Genomic DNA, 13,103 nt, shown 5'->3' with positions numbered 1-13,103 from the left:
CCAGCATGAAACTTGGAGATTATTTAGAATCTCTAGAAGTTCTTTTATATTGTAGATAAAGGAAACTGAGGTCTAGAAGCCAGGAGAATTATGCAAAATCGTGGCTAATTATTAAAACCAAGGTAACCCAAGTCTCTCTCAACTCAGTGTCTGTAGGTGTTTAGTTTAGTTCAATTTAGTTTGGTTTTGAAAGCGTTTCCTCAGGGGCAGTTCCTGACTCCAGGAATAAACAGCTCCAAATGGAGCAAGTGGGGACTTCCCTGGTGGTCCAGTGGTTAAGAATCCACCCTCCAGGGGACACGAGTTCTATCCCTGGTCGGGGAACTAAGATCCCACATGCTGATGAGCAACTAAGCCCACTCACCACAACTACTGAGCACGTGAGCCACAACTAGAGAGCCCAAGTGCCACAACTACTGAGCCTGCATGCCACAACTAGAGAGAAGCCTGCACACCACAATGAAGAGCCCGCGGGCCACAACCAAAGAGCCTGCATGCCGCACCAAAGATCCCACAGGCCGCAACAAAGACCCAACACAGTCAAAAATAAAATAAATAAATATTTTTTTTTTAAAAAAAAGGAGCAAGTATAATGACTGCCCAATCTGTGCCAAGAAGTGAAGCAGCCAGTGATGCAAAAATTTCTCTTAATGCTGGGGAGAAAATAAGGAGACAAGAAATATGTGCCCAGGAGTTGAGGCACTGCCATTACGTCAGAATCCACAGCCTGGAAGATGGCACTACTGCAAAGGGCCACCTCACAACATGGGTTGGGGCTCCTCACTTCCTCTCTGCGTGAGGCCTGCACAGTCACCCTACACTGCCAGGCTCTGCTATCTGGAGCCCTGGTACTGGCTTCAGCATAGTCCGCTAGTTCTTATCAGCCTACATCAGGGGTCCCCAACCCCTGGGCCACGGATCAGTAGCGGTCCGTGGCCTGTTAGGAACTGAGCGGCACAGCACGAGGTGAGCGGCAGGTGAGCGAGTGAAGCTTCATCTGTATTTACAGCTGCTCCCTATCGCTCGCATTATTGCCTGAGCTCCGCCTCCTGTCAGATCAGTGGCGGCATTAGATTCTCACAGGAGGGCAAACCTTACTGTGAACTGCGCATGTGAGGGATCTAGGCTGCGCGCTACTTATGAGAATCTAATGCCTGATGATCTGAGGCGGAGCTGAGGCGGTGATGCTAGCGCTGGGGAGCAGCTGCAAATACAGATTATCATTAGCAGAGAGGTTTGACTGCACAGTGACCATAACAAATCAATTGCTTGCAGACTCATATCAAAACCCTATCAGTGAGTGGCAAGTGAAAACAAGCTCAGGGCTCCCACTGATTCTGCATTATGGTGAGTTGTATAATTATTTCATTATATATTACAGTGTAATAATAATAGAAATAAAGTGCACAATAAATGTAATGAGCTTGAATCATCCCGAAACCATCCCTGTCCCCCATCCATGGAAAAATTGTCTTCCACGAAACCGATCCCTGGTGCCAAAAAGGTTGGGGACCGCTGGCCTAGATGACCTACATCCTCTAGTATTACTCCTTTATTTCTCCTTATGGAAAGTATTTTCAAAGTTCTCCTCTATAGTGGGAAGTGACACATCCTTAGGACTGTTTCTGGCTCACTCCACTCAGCCCAGGATGGAAACCCCAGGGAAGACCCCAGAATCCCAGAATACAGCTGTTGCCCTTTGACCCTGAAAATTCTCTTCACCTTGCAGGAAGTAAAGCTCATTTCTAACTTGAGACCTAAATTCATCAAAACCAAAAAGCAGTTGAAAGTAGAGACAAGAACAGCATAAGAAGAAAATTTATAGACCAATCTCACTTATGATCAAAGCTGCAAAACTCCTAAATGAAATATTAGCCAATCAAATCATTATACACACACACACACATATATATCTATATACCATGACTGAATTCAGTTTACCACAGAATTAAAAATGGTCTAACATTCGAAAATCTGTTTCTGTACTTAGGGTCATCTCAATACATGCAAAAAGAAAAATCAATTTATAAAATTCACCCATTCATGATTTAAAATTATCAAACTAGGAATAGAAGAGGACTTCCTGATTTTGATAAAGAGTATCTACCAAAGGACTTCCATCGTGGCGCAGTGGTTAATAATCCACCTGCCAATGCAGGGGACATGGGTTTGAGCCCTGCTCTGGGAAGATCCCACATGCCGTGGAGCAACGAAGCCCATGCACCACAACTACTGAGCCTGTGCTCTAGAGCCCGCGCCACAACTACTGAAGCCCCCGCGCATAGAGCCTGTGCTGCACAACAAGAGAAGCCACCGCAACGAGAAGCCTGTGCACCGCAACAAAGAGTAGCCCCTGCTTGCTGCAACTAGAGAAAGCCCGCGCACAGACACGAAGACCTAACGCAGCCAAAAATAAATAAATAGATAATGTTTTTAAAAAAAGAGTACCTACCATCACACTTTAATGGTAGAACTTCAGAAGCAGTCTCTTTAGAGGCAGGACTAGGATAAGGACGCCCTCTCTCATTGCTTCTTATTCAACATTGTACCAGTACAGTAGGGTAGGCAAAATAAAAGAAAAGGAAGAGGATAGAAAGGAGGAAATGACACTGTCATTATTCTCAGACAATAGTATTACCTATGTGAAAAATCCGAGGGCCTCTATAGAAAAGCTATTAAAAGACAAGCCATTAAAAGACAAACAAAAAAATTCAGCAAGATTACTAAATATACATCAATAACAAAAATCAATTGTGGAAAAAAATAGTATTTGCAAACATAAAGTACAATTTATAATGCAGTTTTAAAATAATTCTTATTATGGAAAACCCCAAACATACACAAGGGTGGACAGAACAGCACCAATGAGTTTCACGTACCCATCTCCTGGCCAATATTGTTCACCTATATTCCCAATTCCTTCCTGCCTTCTATAGTCTTTTGAAACAAATTCCAGGCTCATATCATTTTACCCATATACACTTGAGTATATATCTTTAAAAGACAAGAAAAGACTCTTGACATAACCGTAATACTGCTATTGTACCTAAAAATTAGAACTATTCTTTAACATAATTGAATATCCAATCAGTTTTTTCAACATTCTAATTGTCTCAAAATTATTATAATTGTTTTAGACTTTGTTTGCAATCGGTTGATACGGCCTTTTTTTTTTTTTTTAATTTATTTTTGGCTGCGTTGGGTATTCGTTGCTCAGCCCGGGCTTCCTCTCGTTGCGGCGAGCAAGGGCTACTCGTCATTGCGGTGTGTGGGCTTCTCATTGCGACGGGCTCTAAGAGCGCAGGCTCAGTAGTCCTGACGAACGGGCTTAGTTGGTCCGCGGCATGTGGGATCTTCCCAGACCAGGGCTCGAACCGCTGTCCCCTGCGTTGGCAGGCGGATTCTTAACCACTGCGCCACCAGGGAAGTCCTGACACATGGCTTTTAAGGGTCCTTTAATTTATCGAGTCTTCTCATTTCTATTTTCTTTCCCCTCACTTAGTTTATTTTCAGGAAACTGGGTGACTTTTACTGTAGAGTTTCCCACAATCTATACTTTGCTGATTGAATCCTCAAAGTATAGTTTAACATGTTTCTCTGTCTTCTGTATTTTCTGTAAGTTAGTACTTGGATCTAGAGACTTGATCAGATTCAGGATTGGCTTTCACAAGACCACTTCATGGAGGGCATTGTGTTCTTCCATCAGGAGATGTAATGTTTGCTGGTCTCTTCACGATGCCACCAGCTACAGATCCATTCATTCATTAAAGTTTATGAATTACTTGGGAAACTCCTACCAAAAAAAATTTCTTTTCTCTTCTACTATTTAGTTATCTAGTGGTACATATTATACAGGAAGGCAGAATAAATGTAATTTTAAAACATATATATCAATAAATTTAAAAGGCAATAAATCTAAAAAAAATGTGTTAGACGTTCATGAAGAAATTATAAAATCTTATTAAATTAACTAAAAGTAGGCCTGAATAAATATAACATTCTATATAGTGCTATATATAATGTTCAAAGATTTGAAGGTGACAGTTCTCCCTAAATTAATCTATAAATTCAATGCAACTCTATTTTTAAAAATCCCCAGTAGGGTCTTTGGTGGAACGTGATAAGTTGATCGCAAAATGCATAAAGAAGTGTCAACAATAGCCCATACAATTTTTTTTTAAAGTGTGGGGTCCCCACCAATGAATGGGTCTCCCTGGAGTAGTTAGTTAGTTAGTTAGTTAGTTGTTTATTTATTTATTTATTTTGGCTGTGCCGGGTCTTAGTTGCAGCATGTGGACTTCTCAGTTGCGGCATGCAAACTCCTAGTTTCAGCCTGCATGTGGGATCTAGTTCCCCGACCAGGGATAGAACCCAGGACCCCTGCATTGGGGGGGACCACCCACTGGACCACGAGGGAAGTCCTGCCAATAAAATTTTGAAGAAAAACAAAGAGGAAGAGTTTACCCAGCCACATATCAAAAATTACTTTAAGGCTATGATATTGACTTAGGGACAGACAGAAGGGAGAATCCAGAAATAAATGCACCCATATACAGAAATGAAATGTGACAGAAGTGGTATTAGAAAACAGTGGGGAGAGAATGAGCTATTATTCCCTATATAATTTTCAGATAACTGGTTATCCATTTTTTAAATTCTTACCTCACAAAATAACGGCTGTATTCAGGATCTAAATGTGAAAAAGCAAAATTCTTAATCTTTTAGAAGAAAGTATACAAGAATATCTTTATGAATTTGAGAAAGGGAAAATTTTCTTACCCATGATTCAAAACACAAGCCATAAAGAAAATTATTGACAAACCCAACTATATTAGAATTAAAGTTTTTGATATGTTAAACAGAGTTAAAAGACAAATACAGATTAGAACACAATATCTGTAGTGCATATAACCAACAAAGAATTAGTACCCCAAATGCACCAAAAACTGCTACAAATAGAGAAGGCAAAAGACAATCAACCCCGGGCTTCCCTGGTGGCACAGTGGTTGGGAGTCTGCCTGCCCATGCAGGGGACACGGGTTCGAGCCCTAGTCGGGGAAGATTCCACATGACACGAAGCAACTAAACCCATGTGCCACAACTACTGAGCCTGTGCTCAGGAGCCCGCGAGCCACAACTACTGAGCCCGTGTGCCACAACTACTGAAGCCCACACACCTAGAGCCTGTGCTCCACAACAAGAGAAGCCACTGCAATGAGAAGTTCGTGCACCGCAACAAAGAGTAGCCCCCGCTCGCCGCAACTAGAGAAAGCCCGCGTGCAGCAACGAAGACCTAACACAGCCAAAAATCAATTAATTAATTAATTAATTTTTTAAAAAAAGACAATCAACCCAAATGAAAAATGGGTGAAAGATGTTAATAGGTAATTAACAGAAGAGGAAACCTAAATAAATGACCATTTATTTCTTAGTCAAACTTGCTACTCAGGAAAATTCAAATGAAAAGAAAAAGAGATATTTCATATATACCAGATAAGCAAAAAATTTTGTCTGTAAATATTCATTATTAATGAGGATATGGAGTTTTAGAAACTCAGAGCAATTTGGAAATACCCAATAAATTGAAGATGCATATACCCTGCAACCCAACAAGTCCATTCCCAGGTATACGTTAGAGAAACTCTTTCATGTATGAACAGTGACTCACTCAAGAAGGTTCATTGCAGCATTGTTTGTAATCACAAAAAACTGGAAATAAAAAAGCCATCAATAGCAAAATGGATAAATAAACTGTGGTAAGTTTATACAACGGTATAATAAGGTACAAGAGCTTAAAATAAGTGAATGGAAACTGTATGTATTAACAGGGGTTAATCTCAAAAACAAGATTTTAAGCAAAATAAAAGCAAGTTGCAAAAGTGACATAAATGATATTACTGGTATGAAGTTTTAATATGTAAAATCATATTATATGTTGTTTAGAAGTGCTTTATATGTGGTAAAGATATAAAAATATACATGAGGACAGTGTAGGAGAGAAAAAACTTTTCTTCTACTCTCTTAGAGGCCCTGCCTGGGCCGGAAAATTAAACTGACAAAGACAAACTAACAGGAGAAAAGCACACAAATGTATTTAATGTAAGCTTTATGTGATGCAGGAGGATTCATAAGGAAGTAGTTAAGCCTGAGCATCTTTATACTTGGTTTGATGAACAGTGGACAATGTAATAGTACAAAAGGTAAGTGCAAAGGGTAATTAACTGGGGGAAACAGAGCAAGGCCTGTTTGTTTGGGTTCCTCTCAGAGTCTCTCTGTCTTCAGGGATAAGGGCACCCCTTTCCTCCAAGTAGAACCTACCTCTCACATGAGTAGCCGTCTCATAACCTACACTGCCCTTTCTCAAATTCCTTCAGCTTAAAATACTCAGTATGCCAAGGTGCCATGTTTGGGGGTAGCATATTCTAAACCCAGTCAACTGATAAATACCAAATTTAAGAGAATGGTTACTTCTGGGGAGAGAGTGAGGGAAATAGGATTATATGTGATACAATAAAGTCTTAGACTATATCTTAAATGTTTTCCTTAGAAAAAAAATGTGAATCAAATATGGCAAAATTGTAAGATTTCACAAATGTAGGTGGTAAGTTCATGGGTAATCATTATACGGTCGTTTTTCTATACTCTGCATTCCTAAAATATTTTACAGATTCTTTTAAGGCAGTTAAAAGTTGTAGGTTATTATTCAAAGTACTGACTTAGTTTATTCCAATACTTCCTAAATATAAGGTTATTTTACTAGAGAAACAAAACAAAACACCCTGCTATGATCCACGTCCCAGCGACAGGATTTCAATTCTAATCAGTGGTGAAATCACACCAATTGTAGAACCCCATCTTTTGGTCAATACAAACGCGCCCTCTGCTGGTCATATGGTGCCCTGTCCCAAAGTTCAAAATAGTGGGGAAGAGCAGTGAAACTTGTCCAATGAGACAGCTTTTACCAAGCCAGCCAAGTTAGGGAAAGAAACTCTCACAGAATTCCTCTCAATCACAAAAATACTTAAATCGGCTCCCACTCTCTATTACTATTACATATGATCCAAGACAAAATAAATTCCAGGGTACCACCGCAATCAACCTTTCCAGTTCTCTCAACCACCATGTACATTAACAATTCTGTCCCTACTCCAAAGTCTGGAGGTTGATGTATGAGATAGTAGATGCCACCCTTAACATTTGGGAATGGCAGAAGAGAGCCCAAGTTCCTCTCGGTGGTGGTGCGGACACCACTGAACACTGAAAAATGGATAAACTAGTATTAAGGGAATAATGCTGGTGGGATGACAGGTAAATTTTTTCTTTTCAAATCTTTCTTTAAAGTTACAATACCTTTAAACAAAATTGAGGAAAAATCAATTAATTCATGCAAGAATCTACTGCTCAAAGAGAGAGGGAAGTGAGGATTGAATATTAAGAGTCTTCCTTTCAAAAAACATTTTTTAAAATTATTTCGTTTTGCTTTGTTTTGCTTTGTGCTAATATCCATCTTCCCCACTAAAATTTAAGCTTCCTGAGACCAATGTGTGAATCCATCCTACTCACCACTATATTCCCAGCACCTAACACAACGACCATCAGGTAGTAGGTATCTAATAAACATGTGATAAATAAAGGAATGAATGACCATTTCCTTGGAGTGTAAAGTGGTACAAATTTTCTGGGGAGCAATTCAGCAGCAGACATTGTGCCTTTAAGACTGTACATTCTTCAGTAATCATAGATGTGGACAACGAGTAAGTCCTTTAATAATCAGAAACATTCCTTTCAGGGATATGCTATGCAAAGTTCATTTTAGTTATAAAAGAAATTCAAAACAACCTGAATTTTAAAAGTTACATGTTTGGTTAAGTCTATTATGGTATATCCATATGATGAAATGCTATGCTGTTATTAAAATCATTTTTAAGAATATTTAATGATATGGGAAATTCTAATAACATAAAAATAGATTAAAATTATATATACATTATTTTATCAACTCTATTAAAATATGAGTATATATTTATTATATATGCATGAAAGTATACACACCAAAGTATTTTACTGTAGCTGTATGTGGGTAGAGGGATCATGAGTCAGGGGTTTTTTGTTTGTTTGTTTGTTTTTGTTCTTGTTTTTAACAGGTGCCAGCACTGTTTTAGACACTTTATTTGTATTAATATATCTTTAAGTTTTTAAGCAGCTTTATCAAGAGATAATTGCCTTATAATAAATTACACCTATTTAAATTGTACAATTAGATAAGTTTTCTTTAAGTGTTAAATATTACTTTTTCTATAAAGATTTTAATGCAATCAACTTCACTTTTCCTTAGATTTTAATTATGTATAATTATTTGGTAGAATATAAAATTATTCAACCAACAATTTTCTTCTATTGAGACATTAAATATTGTTATGATTTGTAGGGGGAGGTTCTAGTTTTCTTGAGATTAATTGATATATAACGTTGTATTAGTTTAAGGTGTACAACATAATGACTTTATATTGCAAAATGGTTACCACAATAAGCTTAGTTAATGTCAATCAGCACACATAGTTACAATTTTTTTTCTTGTGATGAGGACTTTTAAAATCTACTAGGTAAGTTCTGATACTGTATATTTCAACACCCGTGAAACTATCACCACAATCAAGATAAAACATTTCAGGGGACTTCCCTGTTGGTCCAGTGTCTAAGAAACAGCGCTCCCAATGCAGGGGGCCCAGGTTCGATCCCTGGTTAGGCAACTAGATCCCACATGCCACAGCTAAGACTTCCATGCCACAACTAAGAGTTCACATGCTGCAACAAAAGATCCTGCATGCCATAACTAAAAGGTCCCACATGCCACAACAAAGATCGAAGATCCCTCGTGCTGCAACTAAGACCTGGTGCAGACAAATAAATATATATTTTTTAATTTCATCTTTCCCAAACGTTTCCTCGTGCCTCCCCCAACTCCAGTCTCTATCATTTCCAGACAAACACCTATCTGCTTTCTGTCACTATAGACTGGTTTGCAGTTTCTAGAATTTTATATAAATGGAAGCATACCATGTATACCATTTCTTTGTCTGGTTGCTTTTACTCCCCATAATTCTTTTGAGATTCATCCATGTTGTTGAGTGTATCAATACTTCATTTCTACTTACTACTACTGAATAGTATTGCATTGTATGTATATACTAGCCTGTTTATCCATTCACCTGTGGATGGGCATTTCGGCTGTTTCAAGTTTTTGACTATTGCAAATAAAGCTGCTATGACCATTTGCATATAAGTCCTTTTATGGACATATGCTTTCATTCCTCTTGTGTAAAACACCTAGGAGAATAATGGTTGGATGCTATGGTACATCCAATATTTAATTTTTTAAGAAATTGTCAAGCTATTTTCCTAAGTGGTTGTACCATTTTACATTCTAACCAGCAGTGATTGAGAGTCCCAGTTCCCCTGCATCTGCGTTAACTCTTGATATACTCAGTCTTTTTAGTCATTCTAATAATTATATGTTGATTGGCAGGGAGGGTTCTTCTTTATGCTTGTGTTTTCCAAATTTTCTGCAATGAAATATATGTTTCATAATTTAAAATTGCTTACAGTATCTAAAATAAAAAGTAGCCTAGTCTAATATGAAGTCAGTCTGGAGACTTCTCATTCTGAAAACTACCCAATATGGTCTTCAGAGCACCCAGCAATAGCTGTGTAGCCTGCATAAGCCTTCCTCAGAATATAACTTTTTTTCTTTTAATCAGTTTTCTTTTCAATGATATAAACACACTGGGGTTTTAAGAAAAAATTTAAACACATAAACCTCTTTATCTAGCATGTTATTTCCTTTTTCTGTTTTCTCTTCCAGCTTTTACAGTTTTAATACACAATTCTATAGTTTTCTATTTTTACTTGTCATTATATCATATTTTCCATATCATATTTTCCATGCTGATTTATCTTTTCAACCATAATTCTAAATGTCAAATTAATGCATCATAAATTTCCCATTGTTTGGCTGTTTCTAATTTTTTATTATTAATGATAATGTTGTAATAAATAACTTTGTACAAAAAGCTTGTTTCTTCTTTTAAATTATTTCCTTATGAAAATACACAGGAGTGAGATTCCTGATCAAAGACAAGAACGTTTTTCTAGGTCTTGATATGTACTGTCACATCGCTTTCCCAAAGGGGCTTACTGATTTTAATGTCACTTGCCATGTGTCAGCACTGCAGCATTTGCCAATTTCCTAGGTATAACATACCTTGTTGTGCTAATTTGCACGCCGTTGACTGCTCACCAGAGTAGACGTTTTCTCACGTGTGGGATCACTGTCTGCTGTCCTTTGCTAATTAAGGATGCTTTGTCTTCACAGACCCAGAGCGGAGGAGTATGACCCTTGACCCTCTTAGTGCTTCCCTGGCTGAGCACACCCAGACCCCTGAGGCAGATACTGTCCAAAAGGCGTAAGTATTCAAAGTCATAATGACATGGACTTCTCTACTTTTGTTTTCCTTTCTTTTTAATTAATTTCATTTCCGTTTTTTCCTAAGAGGCATGAAAATTCTCAGCTAACCAGCCCCATGCTCTACCAGCCAGAATTAAATTATTGTCTAAGAAACAAAGATTCTTGGGGAGGATTATACTGTGATGTGTTTCCTACTTAAACATATTCTTTGGCTGGGTGGGTGAAGAGTGAAGTTGAACTCTAACTACGTGGAAGCAGCTTTCTCCATTTTTCCACATATCTGAGCTCTGCAGACATGCCTCGAAAGCAGAGGTCTCTCAGCTCAACCTTGGTTTCTCCTCTCAGCATTCACTCAGCTCTGGGTAAAATCAATAATACCAATAATACTAATACAAATTGCTAACGTGTATTAAGTGATTCCTGTGTGCTCACCATGTGCTTACTATGAGCTCATCAGCCAGCAGCTCGGCCGGTCAGGCCCAGTCACTTCACCCAAGCCCCAGTTGGCAGTGGCAAGCTGGACCGATAGCCTCTGTGACCTCCCATGAGCCTTGGTGACTTTAGAACCTGCTCTCACCTGACTCATGGTATAAGGATTCCCTCCTGGGTCAGAAAGGCTGGGTGCTCTCTATGAACAAAAAAGGGAACGGGGCACTTGGGTATTGAGGCAGCTATCTGAAGAACTCCACGTTTTAACTTTTGTATCTCATTTCTCCAAAATGGATTTAAACTGCTTACAATAACAACCCCCTATCCACCAAAAAAGAAAGATGAGACAATCAAAAAAAATTTATTTTTAATCTGGAGGAAAAGAAAAAAGAACACCAACACTCCCCAGAAGTCATTATAGTCATTGTGACTAAAGTTCAGACTTTCAGACTGAATGTGAAAGCAAAAAAAAAAAAGAAGGAAAAAGGGCTTCCCTGGTGGCGCAGTGGTTGAGAGTGAGCCATGGCCGCTGAGCCTGCGCGTCCAGAGCCTGTGCTCAGCGACGGGAGAGGCCACAACAGTGAGAGGCCCGCGTAACGCAAAAAAAAAAAGGAGGGGAGCAACATGATCAGGTTTTGTGGTTATCATTTGCAGCATGCCGGTTCCTCAGGGGAAATAAAGGTTTTCCTAGCACTAAATTCTAAAGTATTCTTCTATAGGTTTTATAGAGTGACATTGAATGATTTAAAGACTCATATATTTACAGGAAATTCCATTTACCTCATTTGATAAATATTTCTCAAGTTTCTATAGTAAGGCCCTGTGCTAGCCCAACTCGGTAAATATAATACTGATTTAGCTAAAAAATAAAATATCCAAGACCAGGCCTGGCACGCAGTAACTGCTGCTTCAGCTGTTACTCAATCCATACGGCTCTTTCTTAGTGACCTTTTCACCCAGAGAACATAAGTCAATTATCCTCCAGACACATGGTCAGTGACAGCAGTTCTACAAGGGATCACACTAACACAGTACCTGACGTTTTGGTATCTGAATTTGGTCAAGAATAGAATTCAGAGGGCATAAAGAAATGGATATATAGGCACATGTTTCTGTGACAACCTTTCTTAAAGGTCACTTTTTTTTCAGCTAAGCCTTCGATAGAAGAAATTTCGGTTAGGTAATCCTATTTCATTTTGTTAAAGTCATAAATATGCAACCCCAGAGAGGCAAACTATTCCTTCCTTGGGAGTGTGGAGAAAAGGGAACCCTCTTGCACTGTTGGTAGGAATGTAAACTGATACAGCCACTATGGAGAACAGTATGGAGGTTCCTTAAAAAACTAAAAATAGAATTACCATATGACCCAGCAATCCCACTATTGGGCATATACCCAGAGAAAACCATAATTCAAAAATACACATGTACCCCAGTGTTCATTGCAGCACTATTTACAATAGCCTGGTCATGGAAGCAACCTAAATGCCCATCCACAGACAAATGGATAAAGAAGAAGTGGTACATATTTACAATGCAAAATTACTCAGCCATAAAAAGGAACGAAATTGGGTCATTTTTAGAGACGGGGATGGACCTAGAGACTGTCATACAGAGTGAAGTAAGTCACAAAGAGAAAAACAAATATTGTATATTAACGTATATATGTGGAATCTAGAAAACTGGTACAGATGAACCAGTTTGCAAGGCAGAAGTAGAGACACAGATGTAGGGAACAAACGTATGGACACCAAGGGGGGAAAGTGGGGGGTGGTGGTGGTGGGATGAACTGGGAGATTGGTATTGACATGTATACACTAATACGTATAAAATAGATAACTAATAAGAAAATGCTGTATAAAAAATTAATTTAATTTAATTTAAAAAAAAAAACACAACTATTTCTCCTTCTCCCTAAGGTTTAGAACTTAGCCTGAGAGAACCCCAAAAGTGAAGACTAACTTTCTAATTTCCTTTATTCAGGGATGTGTTGAGAAAAAGAGGGCTGACCAAGTGTGTAAAATGCCCACCACAGTGAAGTTCCTGGCAGAAAACAGATGCTCAATTAATGTTTGTTCATTTTCCCTCTTCTGTGTCCACGAGTTTTTCTTTTTTCTTTTTCTTTTTATGTGAAGTATAGTTGATTTACAATATTGTGTTTCAGGTGTACTGCCACGTGATTCAGTTATACAATACGTATCTTTTTTTTTTC

The 13,103-nt window shown here is 38.5% G+C and overlaps 1 protein-coding gene across 1 annotated transcript in view; it reads left to right on the top strand.

The window, feature by feature from the left end:
* The window catches only part of KIAA2012 (KIAA2012 ortholog), a 120,488-nt gene that overhangs the window by 90,109 nt on the left and 17,276 nt on the right, over positions 1-13,103 (top strand). Inside the window, exon 16 of the mRNA XM_022567431.3 lies at positions 10,373-10,463. Within this exon, the coding sequence (XP_022423139.2) occupies positions 10,373-10,463 (91 nt within the window). The remainder of the gene's footprint in view (positions 1-10,372; positions 10,464-13,103) is intronic.

Source organism: Delphinapterus leucas, chromosome 8, assembly GCF_059928025.1.
Source record: "Delphinapterus leucas isolate spDelLeu-1000000601 "Yukka" chromosome 8, BTC_Dleu_Yukka2, whole genome shotgun sequence".
NCBI lineage: Eukaryota > Metazoa > Chordata > Mammalia > Artiodactyla > Monodontidae > Delphinapterus > Delphinapterus leucas.
The sequence above is the reverse complement of the archived record's forward strand: the minus strand, read 5'-3'. Positions and strand labels throughout refer to the sequence as shown.